This window comes from Uloborus diversus, chromosome 4 (genome assembly GCF_026930045.1).
Source record: "Uloborus diversus isolate 005 chromosome 4, Udiv.v.3.1, whole genome shotgun sequence".
Lineage (NCBI taxonomy): Eukaryota > Metazoa > Arthropoda > Arachnida > Araneae > Uloboridae > Uloborus > Uloborus diversus.
The window spans coordinates 10699707-10722295 of NC_072734.1; the positions used below are offsets into that span (position 1 = coordinate 10699707).

The 22589-nt window shown below is 31.6% G+C and overlaps 1 protein-coding gene across 1 annotated transcript in view; it reads right to left on the reverse strand.

The window, feature by feature from the left end:
* LOC129219818 (unconventional myosin-Va-like) overlaps positions 1-21787 on the reverse strand; it is a 94531-nt gene extending 72744 nt beyond the window's left edge. The window contains 9 exon segments of the mRNA XM_054854122.1: positions 1492-1613; positions 2476-2583; positions 3589-3814; positions 5230-5386; positions 8096-8240; positions 11290-11346; positions 11425-11536; positions 13309-13410; positions 21755-21787. Coding sequence (XP_054710097.1) covers positions 1492-1613; positions 2476-2583; positions 3589-3814; positions 5230-5386; positions 8096-8240; positions 11290-11346; positions 11425-11536; positions 13309-13410; positions 21755-21787 — 1062 coding nt within the window.
* Positions 21788-22589: the final 802 nt, after the last annotated feature.

Consider the following 22589-nt stretch of genomic DNA (forward strand, 5'->3'; position numbering starts at 1 on the left):
ACACCCCCCCCCACACACATAAACACACACGCCTACATACACACACACATTCGTGATTGCGAAAAACATAATTTGAATTCAAGAAGCCGAAATTCAAATTAATTTTTTTTTCTTTTCCAAAAGGTGACTTGATTGATAGTGTTTCCAGTTATTGTTGCTCAACCTATGGCATATGGACCACATGGGGCTCGTGAATTTGATCATGTTGGCCATTGTTAATGTTTGAAAGATGACTTGGTTGAGAGACTGTGGTACCCACTAATCATCAGTGGATCATATGGGGCCTACAAAGCTTATCAATGGAGCCTGTTGTCATGTTCATTGATGAAAATCAAAAATTATGTTCTACAACCCTCTAAAACAAACCATCATCTTTATTTGGTATTAACAGTTACTGTTCCAAGTTTAAAGCCAAATAGTAAGAAACTTATTCAGTAAATTACCGCCCATTAGCCAGGGCTAAAGCAAAAATACGTGAAATACACTGCCAGCTCAGTCATTTCCAGCCGAGGACTGCAGTTTCGCGCTTATTAGCACTCATTAGCCCGGCATAGGAAAGTGACTGAGCTGGAGATGGAAAACCTCTTAAGAAAGCCAAGAGTGCGAAACAAACTGGTAGCTAATATAGAATTAGCAGACCAGACAAGTGACTGAAGCAATGGTTCGGTTCCACTCGAAGATTGAACGCGAGGCAAGGTATATTCAGTAAATTATCGCCCATTAGAATCCTCGCAGTCCTTGGCTGGAAATGACTGAGCTGGCAGTGTATTTCAAGTAAGGAACTTGTTTCTAAAAACAGATGGAAACTTGGTATTAATAAAATAGGCATGTAGTAATGAGAATGAAAATTCTGGGTTTGTAATTTTTTTCCTTTCTAGAGAAAAATTAAACAATTTAATTATATTTGTATTCTGGCCCATAATTTATCCTAATCTAGCTATGATTCACTTAAGTCGATTTTTTCAATTTTTACTTAAATATTAGTTCTCATCAAGGTAAGAACAGGGCCTGATTACCCCACAGGCCAACTAGGCCTGGGTCTGGGGCCCCATACTCCTAAGGGGCCTCAAATTAAAGAATTATGCATAGCATTACAACTATGAAAAAAAATACATGCATTTTTAAAGTAATAATTAAAAAAATAATGACTTTTAGTTAGAAGAGAACTTTCTTAAAGGAGAATTTTTATTAATTCTGCCAGTAGTGAGTTTACCATGCCTCAATCATGAGGTGCCCCGAAGAGAACTTATGAATGCACATGATAAATAATTTACATAGTTTTGTCAGTGACAAAGGCGCCCCCAAAAATGCATTTGGACCAGGTTATAGAGTATTCATGGGGCCTCGAAATTAAAGGGCCTAGGGCCACACTTTCAGTTAGTCGGGCTCTGGGTAAGAAGACAACTTTAACACTTGCAGATTCAACTCACGAGATTCTCCCAAAACGTACCCTCGCGAATGTTGAAAGACTACTGTATTTAGTTCACTCACAGGAATCATAGAGCTTTCAGCATCGTCTTGGTTCTTCCCTCCTTTGAAAATGGTAATGTTACCAAGGTGCAAAATGGCGGATAGGATACGAAACATCATCATTTGCTGCGCATCAGTGAATCCTATGAAAGTAAATTAAAAATTAAAGACAAAATATTTCACCAGTTACATGCAACATACAAAATGTAAAATACATGCATGGAATACCAAAGTTTGCATGGGCATATACAAACTTTGGTGTATGCAAAATTGTAGGGGGGGGGGGGCTCAGATATTTTAACCATGGTTTAGCAGGATATTTTCCCCATGGAAGCAGACTTCAGGACAGATTAGAGTAATTAAAATTTGACATTTTTAATAACTTATTCATTAATGGCTGGAGAAGAACTGTTTTTACATTTTTGCAAAGAAAAAAGTATTAAAAGCAAGGAAGTTCTAATTTCTAGGGGGGGGGGGGCTTGCCACCCTATATGGGCGCTCTTGAAAGTATGGCAATATTGAATTGTTGGGAATAACAAATTAAATTAACATAGAGTTGCTTACATTAAGACATTTCAAATGACAAAAATATACTAAAAAATTATCAATAAACAATTTTACCAAGCTAGTACGGTAAGACTTATTTGATTACTAGAAAATGAATTGAAATTATACTATACACATAAGTTATATTTGCTCAAAACTTTATTTACGCTTAATAGTAGTTCTGTAAAATGTACGAAAACGCTATACATTGTACCAAAAATTATAACTTAACATCTTTCTCCAAGAAAGAATTCAACTGACACACAAAATTTACCCAATACTGTTTCACATAACAGCTATACAAGTATCTGAATTTTTAAGGTATAAACTTTTTTTTAACAAAAAACAAGTTAACAGCTTAAGTCAAAACCAACAAAGTAAATAAAGAAATCAACAAGCATTAATAAAAAAGGAAACAAAGAAAAGAAAAACTAAAAGTTTCATAAATCAAAACATCACCTAAAAGTGTGAAGGCATTTCGTGTTTCTTGGAAGTTCTTGGCATCGTCAACCCCAGAAATTACAGGAGAATCTCCAAGATTTGTGTAATGAAAGTAACTTTGGTCCCCTGTGAAACAAAGTTTTCTTGTACAATCCAAATGGGTTTAGAATTATCAAAACACATAAAATATTTTAAAAATTAAAACATCTCACATCTACCTGCCCTTTCATAGTGTATATGAGTTTAAGAAATTAGCAACAAAACTTACATTAGAAATAATGTAACAACGTTCATTTATGACCCATTGATGTTAGTTTTGTCTTGGTAAAATCTTACACGGTACTTTTTAATTGCCCCCTCCCTTTTTTTTTCAAAAACCTTTGTGTTTCAAAAATAACACAATGCAAAAATCTGACGCACCTGCATTCATGAGCATTTGGATGAGATTAAATAGTGTTTTTTTTATATGATATTTTTTTTTTTTACATTTGATTTATTATTTATTTACTTTCAAATTTACTTTAATCAAAAATAAAATAAAACTTTAACAAATATATATTTTTTTAAATGATGTATTTGACACTAAGTACATTTTTGATAGGCTGAGAAAGGATTAAATAACAATGATATTTACCATAAAAATAATATTTCTTTCAATCTTAAAAACAGATTTCCAGTTTTAAGCATTTACTAAACATTTTAAATGAACATTTCTGTAACAAAAATCAGAGATATTTCCATGTTGACAAAATTTCTCAAATTTTTAATTATTTGAAAACTAGAGGGGAGAGGATTTAAAATGATAAATGAAACATTATTTGATCATCATACTGATTCAATTTCTATTAATTTATAGTAGCTCAATTACATAGTTCCTCAAGTTCATTCACAACTACATAAATTTATTACATAAGCTTTTAACTATCTTTGCACTGAACACATAACCAAACAGGGTTTAATTTAAATATTACATTTACACTGATTTAAAAAAAAGTTAAACAAAGAAATAAAAAGCAAAGGGCAGTTTGAAATGGGAGAAAGAGGAATTCAACAGAACCAAGAGGTCTATTCTGCTAAAAGGAGCATTTTACAATTCAGTTTACTTATTTTGCACAGGTGACTGGAATTTACCTAGTTGCAGATCTTGAAGCTCTTCAGAATCAGAAGCAGCACAGAGCTGATAAAATATATGATAATTTCTCTCATCAGCCGCTTGGAAGACAACTCTTGACTTTTCTAGCAAATATGTCCTCATATTGGCACCTATTATATGATATCGTGGATTGAAGTCGATTTCTATATATTTACCAAACCTCGAACTATTATCGTTCCTCGTAGTCTTTGCATTTCCAATAGCCTATAGGAAAATAGAAATCCTGAATCAAAGGGCTTAATAACTACAGAAACTTAGATTAAATAGCAAATACAATAAAAACTACCCATAGATGGATGAAATAAAAGATAAATGTAGATTGTAGATAAAGTATTGTTTATGTTTGCAATCTTTAAAAAAAAAAAGCATCAATAACATTCAAAGTGTATTTATTGTATAAGATTCAAGCAAAATTTTGTTTAGCTTATAAACTCAAAAAACAAAAAAATCAATAATGGATGTTTATTTTGACAAAAAAAAACCTTTGCATAATTAATAATAAGAAAATCTGAAACAACAGAAGTAAATACTTAACATACACCGTCAACTGGCTTTAGGGTGGTAACTTACTACAAAACAGAAGTAAATAACAAACTTTAAAGTTCAGATAATTTATAGAGAAAAAACGACTAGCACTAAAAGCAATTTCTGATATTTTAGAAATTTGTTAAAATGGTGGTAAAAGCTGCTAATAATACTTCTTTAATAATAAAAAAAGAAAGAAAGAAAAGCAAATAAACTAAAGAGGAAGGTAAACCAAAACACTACCATGCAACAGAATCTTTCATGAAAAAAACGACAGCAAGCCCACAGGAGACTACTTAGGAGATATGTGATTATACAGCTTTTACTCGAAAATTTCTAAAAATTTACAGATAAAAACAAATGTATATATTTCCTTCCATTCTACTAAGAAAACTTATATCTTACACAATTGGTTGAAATCATCACTCATTCCACTCAAGAAAAAAAAGAAAAAATTTAAAGGATTTAAAACAAATAATCTCTCTTTTTAAAATATATTTCTAGTAAATAAAATAAAGAAAACATTTTCAAAGGAAAAATAAAAGATAGCAATATTACATGGGAAAAAGCTTTCAAGAAAATTTTGGTATTTAAATTTATATTCAATGAGCTTTTTCATTTATATTCAATGAGCTTTTTCATTTTGTAAAAGAAACATAATGAGTTAAGTGTTTTAATATAGGAAAAAAAAAACTTGGAATTTTAACTAATTTGTGCTTTACTCAGTCTACTTGATACTGTTTATTGTTCAGCAATATTGAAATTTCTGAAGCCAAAACCTGATGCAAAACAAAAATAACACAATCATCACAATAATAAATTCACAACTAGCAATAATTTTGCAGATACATTTTACAGATTAACAATGAACAACTGCATTAATGAAAAAAAAAATTGAGGTAGTCTGTTCAAATTTCTTACACTCCAAAGCGCAAAGCTTTTGGCGACGATAAAAAGACTCCTCATTAGTCCCAAAAAACACGTCTGCATTTTTGTTGCTATTTAAGTTTTTATTTCTCATTTCAAGTTTTACCCCCATTTTTCAAGATGAAACTACTTTAATTGCCATTTTTAAAACTATTCAAAAAACTTACCTCCATGATGGGATTAGATGCCAATACTTTCTTTTCAATTTGTGTTTCTGTTGTTGATCCACCAACTGTAGCAAAGTACCTCATTGCATATTTTGCAGACACCGTCTTACCGGCACCTGACTCGCCACTTACGATGATGGACTGATTCTGACTTTCTCTGCAAATTGAAATCCAAAACATGACAAATCATTCAAATCATAATGATACAAAATACAAATGTAAAGTATTGATTTCAACATGGAACAAAATCAAGGACGGATTCAGAAAATGTTCAAGGAGGGGGCGATTGTTTTTTACTCTTTGGAACTTCAATTTCTAAAAACTTTCGAAGGAGTGTACTGAATTCCATAGTATGTAATCAAAAGTATAGCATATCAAGTGTATCCCCAATCATCCCTTATGTAATCAAAAGTGTCCTACAGTTGTGTTTCTTTCGAAAAATATTCAAGGTGAACATTTGCATTTAGCCCTAATATCATCTAAGATCGTCTAAAATTGAGATTTTGAAACTTCAATTTCGCAAAAAATCCTGTAGAAAGTTCCAGTCCCTCTCCCCAGTGTAATAAGATATGGGTTACGATTGCGTTTTCAAGGCTTTCATTCCAGGGAGGAGCTATCTTTCTTCTAACAGCATCGAATATTATGTAAAATTACAGTTTTGAAAATTTAATGTCAAAAATACACGCGAAGAAGGTTCCTGTCTCTCGGCTGAAGGAGGGGGTGATCGCCCCCATCGCCCCTCCCTTGTATCCGTCCTTGAACAAAATCTTATGAGTCAAATTATGGTAAAAACTGATTAAAAAAATACTGTTGATTATTAGGTTTATGAATTGTGTTGATCAAAGATTTTCATGAACATCAATATATTTCTGTAGAATGATGTCAAAGTTATGGAGAACGTTCACAATGATAAACAAGTAAAACAACTTCAAGAGCCAGATCAATTTTTTCTGGAGGAGGGGGGGGGGAGAGAGAACAAATGGTATATTCAAAGCACATTAGAAAAAAAAACAACACGCAACACGTCCACTAAAATGTAAGACATTAACTTCTGAAAGCCAAGGACCCCCTAAATGACGAGTCTATTATAGATGATTTAGAAATGATTTCTGCATATGCATCGGAGTAAGAGTGGAGTATGTCATTCAATTGGAACATTTTATGTCATTCTACAAAACACATTTTTAAATCCTCATTCTTTCATTCAAGAAGTTTATGTATTCTCTTATATCCAACCTTTTTTTTTTACAAAAAATACAATACACTCCAAAATATTTCTGTTCCAGGAAAATGTACCCTGCCTCTTTTCCAGTCTGTCTATCTAACATATTTAGGTTATTAATTATTGTTCTTTTATGTATGCTTTTAATTAAGCACAGTTAATGTGCAGATGAACAATATGTTATGTGTTCAAATATTATATTATTGAATATATATAGCAACTTTAAGTAATCGGGGTTCGCTGATATATATTAGTCAATATGCTATATCTGATATTTATTTAGAGAATATCTTCATATTTTCGATATTTATTTTTGGAACTACAACATTTGTAATACAAAAATTTTATGTGTTAACCACATTAACTTTCCTCACTTATTATTAAAAATAACCAAAAAGTAACATATTTTACATCAATAAACCATTGAAATATATAATTTTAAATAACTTTTCCATGTTTCAATTTTATATGTTGTTTCAAATTTCTGTATGTACTGCAGTATTTCTGTGAGATTTTTACAGAGCACATGTATATATATATATATCTATATATATGAAACACTTTCACACAGCATATGAAATATAATAGTTGAAATGCAATATACAGGGGTGTCCCTCGTATAACAAAGTTAATTTGTTCCATTTAGTATCAAAATCTTGTTATAAAAAACTTTTTTTAAAATAACATTTTTACTTATTTTTAATACTAATTATGTATGTGCATGAGAAAAATCAGGTTAACATGTATTGTGTTATATCGAAACCGTGTTATACGAGACTTAGAAATAATGTAAATCAAGGGATGTGTACAGTGTTATACCGAAACCAAGTTTCATAAAAACAAAGTAAAAACTTATTAGGGTTATCAACCGTAAACAGAATGTATTAAACAAAAATGAATATCCATCATTTTTAAATATAACATTCGAGTTATATCAAAACCATGAAATATTTAAATTCAAGTTTCGTAACGTGTAATATCGAAACTGTGTTGTAATAATCGCAAATTTGGTGCCGTGTAATATCGAAACCGTATTGTAGAAGTACCGTGCTATATGAGGGATGCCTGTAATAGCCAATATCAGTATTAGTTATGTTACATTTTTTTTTAAACATTACATTATCAAATTTCACAAATGGTTGTAAATAAATATCATTCACAGATGAATCACATTTAAAACATGTAAACTTTCACTCGAAATGTATATTTAAATAGATAAATATTGGAAGAAATATTAATTTGAAGTCCATAACAAAGTAACAATATAGGTAAATAAATAACAGTGATTTGAGGATGCAGTTACTATTTAAAGAATTTAGTTTGTGATGATAAAAAATATCGGATATGTATCAAAGTATTGGATGTTTTTGAAATTTTCAACCAGTTCAGTAATGATAGATAAAATTTGTCAAGGTATTTGATTCAACATCCATTTAGCACATTTATTAAGTTAATAATTATATGTATAAAATGCATTGAACAGAGTTTTACTTAGTGACATGCCTTCAAGTGAATGTCACTTGAAGCAAAATATTAAACATCGATTCAGTAAAATTTAATTTACAAAGCAAAAAAAAAATCATTTCTGCAATTCAAAAGATTAATAATAATAATAATAACAATAAACAAGCAGATATAGAGTACCTCTCCATTTGTGTATATGCTTCTTCTGAGACTGCGAATATGTGTGGATCCAAGTCTCCCATGGACTGGCCTCTATATGCCATAATAGTATCATTGCCATATATAGGGAGTTCTTCGTAAGGGTTGATAGCCACCAGAACAATGCCTAAAAGGTAAAACAAATATATTATAAAGTAAGTAGATAATAAATGAGACAACAAGATCATTAAAGCACAAAATATTAAAATATTGCTGGCTCGTGTTTTGGAGTTGCAAGGTGCCCGGGGCCTGATTTAGGGGAGGGCAGGCGGGGCTACTGCCCCGGGGCCTCCTCCACAAAGGGGCCCCCACAATAAATTTTTACAAAGTATCCTAACTTTCACGGGTCAGCAAACTTTACGTTTTTTCACCCAGACATTTTTTTTTTTTGGTATTTCTACAAAGAATGTATTTCTAAATATCATATGAAAATAACCTTAAAAGTACATAACTTTCAAAATAAAATGTATTTTTAGATATAAATAAGAAACAGTAATTTTAAGTCTATGAATTATTATAATAATATAAAAAAATAAATAGCAGTAACTTCAGGATGTATTTACTATTAAAATGCTGATAGAAAATATCGGATATATACATATATATCAAAATATTTGGAAATATATCAAAGCATATTTTCGAATATATGATGATCTTTTCGAAACCTGATTAGCGGCCTCCACTCCATTGTTGCACCGGGGCACCACACTTCCAAATCCGGCTCTGAACCTGCCTCTTTATTAATGTAAGAAATGCAAAATAACTGACTAAAGAATGACTTCATACATCCTGATAGTTATTCAATCAGATGGTGGTTACTGAGTCTAATTTACATCACACATCAAGCCAAGGGTCAATCTCTAGTTTTCAAATCACATAATCTGAACAAAATTCAGACTATCACACCTTTATCATTTATATATACATTTATAAATACAAATGATACTAGAAAGTCGCCCGTCAAGGTATGACAGGTGAAAATTGCTTCTCTTCTTCTACATTTTAGCCACCAATTGCCTGTTTAGCGACATTTGATAGTTGAAATTTTAACCCTAACTCCAATGGATTGACCCTAAACTCTAGTAGATAGTGTTCATAGTTGACTGCTTTTTCGTTTCTTCATTCCCCTGAAATGACGCAGTCTCACCAGTAAAACAGTGAAGTTACTGGATCGAGTTCAGTCTTGTCATGATAAAGTTATTCTTTGCATGTTAAATATTACCAAAACACATTATCAAATTATCATGCCGTGGTGCGAGTTTCATTGTTGAAACATGCGTTACTCAATCATTGGCTATTACATATGGGGATAGGTTGACAAAAGGTTATCATGTACTTAAATAATCTTAAGTACATAATAAATTTGTAACATTTGCAATTTCAGAGAATAAATACAATCTTTTTAATATAATATGCAATATCTAACTGCTTTTGACATTATCATGGTTCTCAAGCTAACAATAACATTCAATAATCTGAAATAAGTCATAAACATGAAAGTTCATACAAAGGTAGTGAGATTGAAAGGTTGAACTCCATTGATTCAAAAATGATTATGGATCAGCGTTTAAGCCGAGTTTAAAAATGCTTTATCAAAAAAGCTAAAATTGGGGAAAAGTCTTTAGCAAAATACTAAATTTCAGGCTTGACATCTTTGAAGAAATAAATGCACAATAGGTAATATCTTTTAAAAATTCGAAATGAAAAATTCAGAATTGTTATTGGTATTGAGGGAGCAAACTTTTTTTTTTTTTTTTTTTTGAAAAACCCCAATAATGCATTTATTGTGGGGATAAAATGTCCATTAAGACAAAATATTGTTCAACTTAATAACAGTTTATAAATGTTAGTTATGATTTATAAATACAATTAAGTTCAATATCGCTTCCGCTCTTTGATTGTACACCTCCCCCCCCCCCCTTCTTTTTCTTGTTGTATAGGAGCAAAAAAGCAGAAATGCTTTGTTCTATTTTCGCACTTTGGTTAGTATTTTCGCATTTTGCAAGAAATGCGATTGTAGCGAAAACCCTGTTATGGATATCCAAAAAATACCTAAAATGTTAAATTATTTAGCTTTTTATGATGTAAGTAAATGTGTTCAGGCAATATTGACAAAACCATCCTTTGATAGATTTGTTTACTTGGAAAATAAATAACTCTAAGAAAACTTTACTATTTTTTTCTAGGAATGCACCGATTAAAATAGTAAAGTTCATAGAGCTTTACGGTAGGGAAAATAACTATTTATGGGCATGGTAAAGCACTTTTTTAAAAATTTGGATTGCTTTAGAACTGTGATGCTGCTTTCTAGTTCACAGGAAAAACTAATCATCACAGTGTTAGAACTTAGAAATTGCACTTTTATATCCGCAAAATTTTCAACTGATTCATTTATTTGGAAAACATTTGCAATACACAGGTTTGATCAGTTATGGTCACACTCACTAAGTTATTACCGTCAGAGCCCGATCATTCTGATATTGGACATGGGGCACATTTCTATTTCAGGGCCCCTCTAGGGACTAAGATTTTTGAAGACGTTGGGCATGAAATTTATTTTGCCCCCCCCCCCCCCCCCCCCCGCCTATTCCCGCTTATTATGAAGCTATAAAACATTTTGATACTTGCGTATTAACACAACCATGCTAAATTTGGTGGCAACTTCATATCACATTTAAAAAGTAGAAGAGATACGGGATACGACGATTATATAAGATGTGGTTAAACTTTGCCAGTTTACGGGAAATATTAAAGTTATCTAGTTATAAAAAGTTATAAGATATAACTTTTTATGGAAAATGCTGACTAAACTTGGAGTGGTTTTGAGAGTTGCAAAGAGATCAAATTTTTAAGGGGAATTTTTATCAACGAATAAGAGATTTTTTTTTCTTGTCTTGGCATTTGCAAAAATACTAATGACATCATTGTACTCTAGATTCTGAGTGAAATCATTATTTATTTTTTTATCAGCATGATAAATTAAGGGGATTTTGGGCCCCCAGAAATCTAAGAGGAGGGGCCTGTGTCCCACATGCCCCTGTGGTAATCAGGCTCTGATTACCGTATTAAAAACTGGCAAGCAATAAAGATATCAAGGAAGAAAAAATAACCTAAAATTTAAAATACTACTGTTTTTGTAAAATAAGTCAAGAAAAAAAAAAAGGAAAACCACTCACCACAGTATGTATAAATAGCATTTTGGTTGCAAAACCGAACTTGAAGGTTATACAGCACTATAAATGAATAAGAAATATATTAGTTTCTAAGAATATTTTGAGAAATTTAAAAGGAGAAGTGAAAATTATACGCACCAGCAGGTTCATGAAGGTAGGATAATGACGTGAGATCATTTTCTCCAATTAAAATATCGGGATTTCTTAAGGGGGGTAATTTGTCATCTGAAGTAACTTTTATGATATTTTGCTGGAAAATAAGGACCAATAACATTAACTTAATATCATAGAAATGCACATAGTTTTCTGACATTATTCTGAACAGATATATCTTTTCCCTCAAAATGTTATGATGTGAATACAAAAGAATTAAGCACAATATGAAAAATAAATTAGTAAATGAAAAATTACACCAAATATCTAAAAAACTTAAGTATGAAATCTAACATTACATACAAAACTGTTTACTTAAATTTTACAAGCAATAATGTACTTCAGTGGGAATTTTAATTCTTCAAAATAAATTTTGAGGTTTTACTTAATGGATAATTTTATGTAACTTTAAAGAAACTAATTTTTTTTTTTTTAAAGGACAGTTTGGCTAAATGTCATGAGAGAGACCTAAAATCATTAGTGCAAATTTTGTTATCTTTCTTGGTTTTTAAGGCTGGGATGATGGATTTTTGAGAGTTTAGAAGTGGGAGGAGGGGATGGATTTTAGTGAAAATAGAAATGGGAGGAGGAATGGATAGTTTTGAAAAGTAAGGGGACAAACACCTACTCTATCCAGCAATATTGTATTTCAATGAAAATTCTAATCCTTCAAAGTAAAATTTGAGGTTTACAATTGGATACTTTCATTCAAATTCAAAGAAATTTCTCATTTTTTTTAAAGTACAGTTTGGCTGAATGTCATGAGAGGGGTTAACATTTATCCAAATTTTGTTTTCTTTTCGAGTTTTTACAAATAACAAGATGGATTTCAGCGAGTTCAGAAGGGGGGAGGTGGAATTAGTAGAAATAGAAGTAAGAGGGAGAAATGCATATTTTTGAAAAGCAGGTGCGGCACATATCCAGCATCTACTCCCCCCCCCCTTACCAAATAACTTTAAGTGCCTCAATAAAAAAGAGCATACCGAATTTCATTACTTTCCTAAACCATCCTAAAAATGTACTAGACAAAAGCACAACAGGGTGAATATTAAGTGACATTAAGCCCTTTTTTTTCCAACCACTTACTCTTTTTCATCACAATTGTGAAATGTTTTTACGCATAAATAACACTTATTATGCATAACCACAAAACATAATTCAAACAGACAAAAAAAGAGCTAATAATTTGTATATATGCAATATTTAAAAAGTTATTTCTTGGCATGATTTATTCAAAACAGAAGAACCAGAAGGAAAATGTCAATAAAAGCATTTTCATTCTTACCTTAAAATAGCAACAAAAGGCTCATTTGCACGAAAAATAAAAATACTTTAGCAACACTAAGTGGAATTCAATCAACTCATTAAAGTTAATCTGATAGAAAAAACTAATCAGCAATTTCATGCTTTAAGTGAAACAGATTTTTGCACAAATCTATGCCTGTGTGATGTCACGATGTCACTGCAGTGTGTGTGACATTTTTACATGATTTTTTTCTTTTCAAAGTTTTTTTTTTCCTTAGCTCAGCTGTAAAAAAATCAAGCATTGGTTAATATTATCTTATTTTATATACTCTTCTAAAAAGATTACAGGAACAATTTGATTATTATATTAGTTCTTTATAATTAATTAATAATTTTATAAAACTTGTAGCAGGTGTCACAACTGATATCCCAAACTGTTACACACGTAACAAGTTTTAAAAAATTAATGTTTAATTATAAAAAACAGAGATTGTTATTATTCAAACAATAAAACATAAAAATATGTAAATATTTATGAGGAAAAATAAATATTATTCAATCCATTGAAAAAAAAAGTTACTGAAAAACAAGTACAATTAAAATAAAAAAAATATTTTGTCTTACCCTTCCATCTTCAAACTCTACATGAAGTTCATTTTTATCAAACTTATCAACTACCGCACCAACCCACACATGTTCTGGATCTGGGATCCAGACTCGAGCTCCCTATAACAAAAATACAAAATATGAGGTGTTGCAAATATTTTGATTTTCTTCAAGTGTGCTACGAAGAGGAAACTGTCTACTTTCGTAGGCACATTTCAGGGGTAAAGCAAAATTTGGTCAATGAGGGAAACCAAAATGTTTTAACTTAATTTTTCATTTTTGGTACTTTTCCCATAAAAGGTGATTCTGTCACTTGGTTTCTGGACTTGTTTACATTTGACCTCGGCAACAATACAGTCGAACCTCGTTAAACCACTAACCTTAATGACGGGCCAAAAGTTGGTGAAAGTCAAGGGTGGCACGGCGGCTTAAGAAGGTTTCACCAATCCTTCATAAAGCATGTTTTAGTGAAAATGTATTTGAAAGTTGATATCTTTGTTTTCAATAATAATAGCCACAAGCAACTCGTACAAGGGGGCATCTACCCCCACACTTTCAAAAGTAAAGGAGCTTTACCTCTCCACTTTTCTGAGTTTAATATTAACCACCAATCGAAAATTGGTAAAACTGATCGATTCACATATTTAAAGGAAGAAGAATTGACTTAATAAGTATGTGATTAAAATCATTCTCATGTTATTATTTCAGAAAGTTAATGGAGCTTTGAATTGAAAAGAGTCCACAATGTAGCTATTTGTCCCATTTGTTGAGGCCGTGTCTCAATTTTTTTGAAGAGAAGATCATTTAATCAGAAACGTTAAAATTCAATTGCCGATCAAAAAAAAAAAAAAAAACCTCAGCTTTAGGGACCTATTTGACCCCCCCCCCCCTCCCTTTTTACTTCCTTTTACAAAAAAGGAAGTATTGTATTTGCAAAAAAATTTTCACTCAAAAATTGGTCTTAATTTTTATTTTTCTCACCCCCAAATGAATGTTGAGTTTTTTTTCGACCCGATCACACATGGATAAATGCCTAGGAACGTACAGACACCCAAAATGTTTATTTTGACGACCCTCGAGTTAATTACAGCGAATTTTCTCGTGACGTCCGTATGTATGTGCGTATGTATCTTACATAACTCAAAAACGGCATGTCCTAGAAAGTTGAAATTTGGTATGTAGACTACTAGTGGGGTCTAGTTGTGCATATTCCCTTTTGGTTGCATTCGGATGTTTCTAAGAGGGTCTTTTGCCCCTTTTTGGAGGGTAATCATTGTTAATTTCGATGTAAACTCAAGTTGTGTTATAATTTGTCGGACATTTGGCAATATATCGACAGTCTTTTGGTCGCCAAGTTTTGTCGCCAACTTGGAGATTTTTTATTTTTTTTTAATTTGGTTTCTGTTTGTCCACTGTTGGTGATATTTAGAGAGTAAACAATTGAATCACATTAAAATTGCCAATAATGGGGAAATGACATTAAATTGGAGTAAAAGGAAGTCATGTGATGCACACATCAGCTCGTTTTTTTTTTTTTTTTTGCTGCACAGCGACCAATGATAATAGCAAATGGATTATGTGATATTTTTTTCAGTCCTCAGCATTTTTGTTTTTTCTTCAGTATGTCTCCCATGACTTTTTTGTGTGATTTACTTTTGTCTCCACAGATTTTCAGAAAAATGATCATTAATAAATTGCAGGCTTGCGGCTTGGTTTTTATTTTTAAACCTCTTTGCAGGACGAACAATAGAATATTATGTTGTAGAATTCTGTTCTGATAGAAATGGTTGTTCACTGAAGCCTGCATACTTGTGTACAATGTCATTTATTAATTCCCCCGATAGGAACAGAGAAGGGGCAAAAAAAAGAATGTTTTTGTAGCGTGAATAGTGAAATGTCAAAATGAAGAGATGGAAAGGATGGGAGAACCAATAAGCTCTATAAGAAATCGTGGAGACGTATTGAATATTGTTCATAGGCGTGTAGAAGGCAGATTAGATAGTGAATGCTCTCTTTAAGTAGAGAAGCAGCTAAAAGAGATGCTAGGGCTGGGCGATGTAGAAATTTCTACATCGTAATACATTGCCAACTTTACATCCTGATGTTGCTATGTGTCACGCTGCTGTTGGTTTTTTTTAAACTTTAACTTAATTGGTTAAATTTTACAAAATATAAAGTATAAAAATTGAATATCATGCTAGATCAAGGACAGATACAAGGGAGGGGCAATGGGGACGATGGCGCCCTCCTTGACCCAAGACGCAAGAACTCTCCCTCGACAATTTTCGATATTAAAATTTCCAAAAAACTTAATTTTAGACGATTTTCAATAATATTACAACAAAGAAGGGTTCTCTCTCGGAATTTTTTCAGACTTGTAGTCTTCAAAACGCAATTGTAGCACATTTCTCAAAACTTTAGAGACAGGGATCGGAACTTTGTCCAGTTTGAACTTCCAAAAACTCAATTAGACGAATTTTAGATGATGATAAATGGAGTTATGGGGCTCCCCCATTGATTAGGAAGTTTTCTAGTTAAAGTTTAAAAAAAAAAGCAATTAGAGGACATTTTTGATAACATTAAGGTAAAAGTTAAAAGTTCAGTACACTTCTCCAAATTTTTTTTAGAAATGGAAGTTTCAAAAAAAAAAATTTTTTTAATAATCTTTTGTGATGTTATAGGGTGAAAGTTTGGGAATTTATAAAAGGGCAAGTGTCTGAAATAAATCGCCCCCTCCTTGAATGCTTTCAGGATCCGTTCTTGTGCTAGATACTATTAACAGATTTCAGCACCAGAAAGAAATATATATAAAACTGCGCAAGATAGTAAGAAATATTGTAGACATGCTTTGAGATCAATGAGTCTATTTTTTCAATGCAAAACGGAGTGAACATATGGAAGCTTAGTCATGCATTCAACTCCCAAGCTCACATCTTCTTGCATTAAGAGGTTCTTTGTAACCTTTAGGCCAGGTGACACCCAAAGTGGATTTCAGTTTATAAAAAATATGATTATCCCTTATTCTGAAAATTTCCACCAATGTATCTTAAAGTTATATATTTAATCTATCATGTTTAGCAAAAATAGAGCTCAATAGTTCGAGGAGGGGCAGTTATACATACCAAGGGCGTCCATATGGGGGACAAATGGGGGCTCAAGCCCTCCCCCCCTAAATTTGAACTTCCTTGCGTTTTTAGTATTTCTTTCTTTGTAAAAATGTAAACACATTTTTTCTCCAGCAATTAATGAATAAGTTATTAAAAATGTCAAATTTAAAAACTCTAATCAATACTGAAATCAATTTCTATGGGGAAAATATCCTGCTAAACCCATTGGGAAAATATCTGAGCACCCCACCCCCTTAAAATTTTGCATATATGGGCACCCTTAATACATACCTCTAGTGACAATCTTGCATAAAATGGATTTGCAGTTTATATTTGTCTTTTAATTTAAACTTTTGTTACACCACAAAAATAAGAATGAGTTGTTTCTGAAAAATGTATGAATTTCATATCAACAAGAAACGGTAAAAGTTTTTTGCTTTTTTTTGGGGAGAGGGGGGCATATGCTAGGAACTCTCTGCTTGAAACACCAAAACACAAACCTGCTATTTTTCTTATTCAAATGGTTTTTCTTTCTTTTTTGTAAACGAGTGAGTGTATATGATAAACTTAGTTCAATAATACATTTAGCGTCAAAAACTAAAACAGGGTTCCCACTCCTTTATCAAAACAAAAAATAAAGACTTTTAAGGATCTTTTAAAAATAAATTAAGGACCTCGAAAATGGGTCATTCCATACGAAATGAGCAAAATTCACAAAAAAGTGGTGGCCGCATGGTAACAGATTTTTATGAAATTTGGTATACAGGTTCCTTTTATGCCTGTATAAAAATATCTAAAATATTTTTGCTTAATATTTTTTATTTGAATAGTTACATGCGATTGAAAATTGGTCAAATTGAACAGCATTCTCATTAATGCTAAATGTTGCATTTTTGAAGGCTTGTATCTTATTAACTATTTAATGAAAACATAAAAGTTATATGTTGTTGCAATCTATGGAGTAGAGTAATTAATCTGATATCAGTAAAATTTTCTAAGTTATTATAGTTGACTTTTAACCGAGTTTCAAAAACTGAAAATATTTCAGTTTTCTCATAATTAAGCATTTTATTTTTCAATCTCAATCTTTAAGGAATGCATTAGCTTTGCTGAAATTAATACCCAATAATGTGCTTAGTATCATAAAAAAACTACCTTACTTTTGAAGTTGTATTTTAACTCCTTTGTCTTCAAAATCAGTTTTAAACTTGGTGACATTTTGTAAAATGATGATTTTCTTCTTCACATAGGCACAAAAATTCAAATGAGGGAAAATTCAGACAACTTTAAAATTTTGCAAAAATATAGAGATGTGTTTCTACTATTTGCTTGAAGAAACTCGAAATTGGTTTTCAATTTCCAAACTTAAAATAAAATTCAGAAAAACAGCATTTTCTTTGTGTTTTATGGCTTATGGGTCATCCATACAGATTTGACGAATGCGCGCGCTCGACCATTTTAATTTTTTTTTTTTTTTAATTTATATCCCTTAAAGCTGCATATGAAAGATGTTTAAAACCACTTTTATTTTTTCTCTCAACTGGACGTTTGATTTTTTAGAGGTCATCAAAAGGGATTTTCGTAGTAAAAAAGGGGACTTTTTGCGTTTTGGCCAGAATCTGTTTGAATTACATTTATGATAGTTAATTTAAAGCTTTGATGTTAAAGTGCATAAGTTGATAGTCTTACATGCTGAGTTACGTAGCTGTTAGTTAATAATTAAAATAATGGCAACAGGTTCAAGGTCATATGTAAAAATTTTACTCATTTCAAAGGGGGATAACTCGCGTAGGGGTTTGGAAACACAAAATGAAATACGGCAAAAACTAATTACTGGATCCATGCTAAAAAGAATATGTAACTGTTGCTGTGTGTTTGTGTACCCTTTATAGATTACTACCCTTCAAAAATCGGAAAAATGACAAAAATGACACTTTTAGACCAGTGTAAACCAAAAGGGGATGAAGTGTATTTCGTCAAATATCTTATTCATGGATAAAACAAATTTCCTCAAACTCATAGCCCAATCTCAAATGCTATTGTGAATTAGACAAGATGGTCCTCTGCCCATATATTTAAATTAGTATGTTCTCTAAGAGCTTTTTTTTTTCTATATCACGAATGGAGAGGAAAATTTAACACAATAATTAAGGAAACATTTCAGCACGTACTTCATAAACATACTTTTGAGAAAATGAAACACGAAAGAAATGGTTAGTTTTACAAAACTTACAATAAAAAGAAGTAACTAATGAAATTTTACCTTAGTTCAAGTTACTCTAGCAACAAAAATACGCTGATACCAATGATTAAAATTTAGTAGCATCTAAAAGATACTTCAATGTGTTACATAAAAAAAATTGAGTAAATTTATAGCATTCCCTCATCTTCAAAAAAACATCTGAAATAGAGGAAAAAATTAAATTTTCGGAAATTTTTGATTTTTTAAAGTACGATTTCGTCATCAAGAAATTCATAAACAATTACGAAATTTGAGCAGATAGTCAGTTATAGATAGTTTTTCAATCTGAATCATTTTTACTGTTATTTTTTCATTAAAAGAGCTGGAAGAGTGAATTGAAATCTGAAGTAAATTGGCAAAATTTCTATCTTTGTTAATATCTCAGATTCAAAAAAAGATCCTAATAAATTTTACTTTGCTATTTCCCAACAGAGATTTGTTTATAGAATATGGATATATTTATTTTTCAAATGTACGTTTATAACTTATGGAGTTATTGAGTCACAAACTATCCGCCATGAACTCTGAAAATTAAGGCTTAGCGTAAGCACCAACTTCTACTTTCAATAACAAAGCAGCAAACCGTTTTTAAACTCCCATACTTTGCATTCCCTCATATATATGCATGGTTTACCTAAATAAAAATTTTCATTGAAATCTGTGACATGTCAGCCACAGCTGATTTGATCATTTCGCATGTAATGACCCAAATATCAAACATGCTTTAGTTTTCGAGCATTTTTACCCAGAAAAATAAAACTTTAAACAATTATCATTTGAATCCAAAGCCAGAATAAAAAATAACATTTTTTAAAAATCAGTATACAAAATAATTTAAATATATTTAAAATTAAGAAAATCATGATCTGAACTTTTTTTTTTTTCCATGACAATTCCAAGACTGGAAGCAATTTTAAATTGAGTACTGGTCATTTTAATATTAACTTTGAGTGCAAGATGTACCAAAATTTTTGAGGCAACATCCTGCAGAAAAAAGTGCACTGTGCAGTCCCAAAAATATTTTAGAAATACACACAAAGTTAATATTAGGGGGGGAAAAGCTCAATTCTAAATTCTTAATCTTTTCCAAAAAAAAAAAATGCAGAAATGGATTTCATTAAATGATAAAAAGTTCTAATTTAAAAACACATACTTTAGTTATTTAGTTTTTTTAGTATGTTTCAAGTAAAAAAAATACACAGAAGTTAATTAATCACTATCCTGAATTACATAACAAGGGGTTAAAATTCAAAGCGGGATGACATATGCAGAAATTTCTCAAATCATTTCCTCAAAAGTAGTCCGTGTAGGGAGATTCCTGCTCAGGGAAGATTCATTATCTTCTGTGAAAAATAATTGCTTGTTAAGTAAATAATAGCAAAGAAATTGAATTTTTGTCCTTGATACCAACAGGATGGCTGCATAAAGAACAAAATCATTTTCACCGATTTTTCCCTAGGCTGACTTTCATCCTCTTATTTCTACTCTTCCTTGTTATTTGAATACACCTAGCCTTTTACATTATTTCAAACATTAATATACCAAAGTGAGCAATAATGACATGAAATGAGACTGCTGTTTTGTTAGGAAACATTTAAGTAACATAGTTAGCTTAATTTATTAAATAACACTGAAAAAAACTTCATTAACAAAAAAAAAATTTCCCACTTAAAATTAATTTACTACTCTCCCTACATCTCCAAAGAGTGACTAAAAGTGCTTTAGACTTCAGTTTTAAAGAACTTTCGAAGAATATTCCCCATTGCTACCATTTTCTTCAACTTCACAAAAGATAGCCTAAAATTTGGCTTTCAAGACTTTGATTTCGAAACATTTGCAAGAGAGCCTTTGAACTCCCTCAGCCTTAAATCATCTAAAGATGGCTTAAAATACTGTTTTTATTGCTTGAGCTATGAACAATTTTCCAGAGAGAGTCCTCAAACCCTTACTTTGAAGTTTACCTAAGATATGGCTAAAATTTGCTTTCAACAATCCATTTTCGGAAATTTTCAATGAACGGGCTTACTTTTACCTCTTCGTACACAGCCAAAAGTTTTAACAATTCAATTTCAGATTCAAATTTTTTCGGCAGAAAGTCCTCCAAGTCACACGATAATTTCCTAAAGTAATGTTCTTTACACATTTCATGCTTCAGCTTTGGAAGTTTTTCAGGGGACGACCCCTGAACATTTTTTAACGCTTTAGTTTCGAAATTTTTTCTGGGAAGAGCACCCGCCCTATCTTCACATCATTAATCTAAAAGTTTTAAGACTGCAGTTTTGAAAAATTTGAGGGAGACAGCCTCCAAAAGTACTCTTTCATAAGTTACCAAAAGATAGCTGAAGAGTTCAAATCCAAATTTAAAAATTTATCAAGGAAAGAGCAAACTACGAACCCCTCCCCTTTTCCTCATGAGAGATGACCTAAAGCTGAGTCTTTAAGGCTTCAGTATTCGATTTTTTTACAAAGCACCCCTTCACCCTGTACCTTGACATTACCTAAGACAGCCATAAAGTTTTAAGACTTCAGTTTTGAAAGTTTTCCTTAGAATCTCATCTCCATTAATTCACGTAAAGATAGCCTAAAACAGAATTTTTAACAATTTAATGTTTTCAAGACTCCAGTTTTGTACTTATTTTCTTTTTCAAAAAAAGGACCCCCCCCCCCTCCATATTTTTACATTAATAAAGACAGACTAACTTTTTTCAAACATTCCAGAGGAAAAATCTCAAACCATTCCCTTTGTTCTCCAAACTTCAAAAATTGTCTGCAATTGTGTTTTTACAACTTCATTTTTGTATGATTCTAGACGTTTTCGAGTATTTTTTTAGACAGTGCTGCTGCTTAGAAAGTTGCCAACAGTAGTAAAAAATAAGGAATTTGAAGGAGTTTTAAGGACCTTGAGCAAAAGATAAGCACATTTAAGGGCCCTTATTTTTAAAAATGAAAAATAAGGAGTTTCTGAGAACTTTTAAGGACCATGGGAACCCTGTTAAAACAAAGAAACATTTCTTGCATATTTTGAAGGACATGAAGGTCGACGAGATTGGATTGACACTTCTAATTTAACATTAGTGTGAACAAACTAGAGATTAAAACAGCAACAATCATGGACCTTTGTCTGTATATCGGAGCTGGATTGATGCATCAGTTTAGAGAAAAATTCTCAACCGATTTAACGATGTGAGATGCATACCGGTTTTTGGCGACGCATCGCCCAGTCCTACTAAACACTTACCCAGAGTAAAATTTTCGGAACATTAGTGAGGAGAAATAGTAACAAAGGGGGGGGGGGGTGTTTGACATTTTCCTGATTTTCCTTTGTGGCACGTGGTCGGTCCTTGGGGTAAATTATTTATCTCTTGCCTGCTGTTTGACAAATTCTTTCAAGATTGCGGTTTAAAGAGTAATATTATCATACAAGATGCAGTTTCTGTTTAAAATCAATGGCAGTTGGCTGACAACAGGGTGGCAGATTAATGAGGGAATTTGTATTACACGCTCATAAGAACACTTTTTTCACCATCTTTCTTGGTGAACTGTGAGGATGGCAGCTTGTAGGGGCGTCGTTTAAAAAGGTTAAACAGTATGAAAATTGCTAAAAGTGATTGGTGATATTAACAAGTGTATGACCACCCTTAATTTAGAAATTGGAGTTCTGGAATGTCACCAACTAAAAATTTTTAATTAGCAATAACAATAAAGAAATTAAAATCGCCAAGACACATTTCATGGAAAAGTACCTTTATGTTCTCTGTAATTTATTACTTCCCTCCACATAGCCAATTCTTAAACTATTTGATACTATAAACAGAAGTAACAGGGTTGATTGATAAGTTTTTGACACATGTGTCTCATCAAAGAACTTATGTCTTAAGACCTGTGTCACAAACAGTTAATAAAGCTCTAATTTTACTATTCAAAAGAGGATGGGCAAATTTCCCATCAAA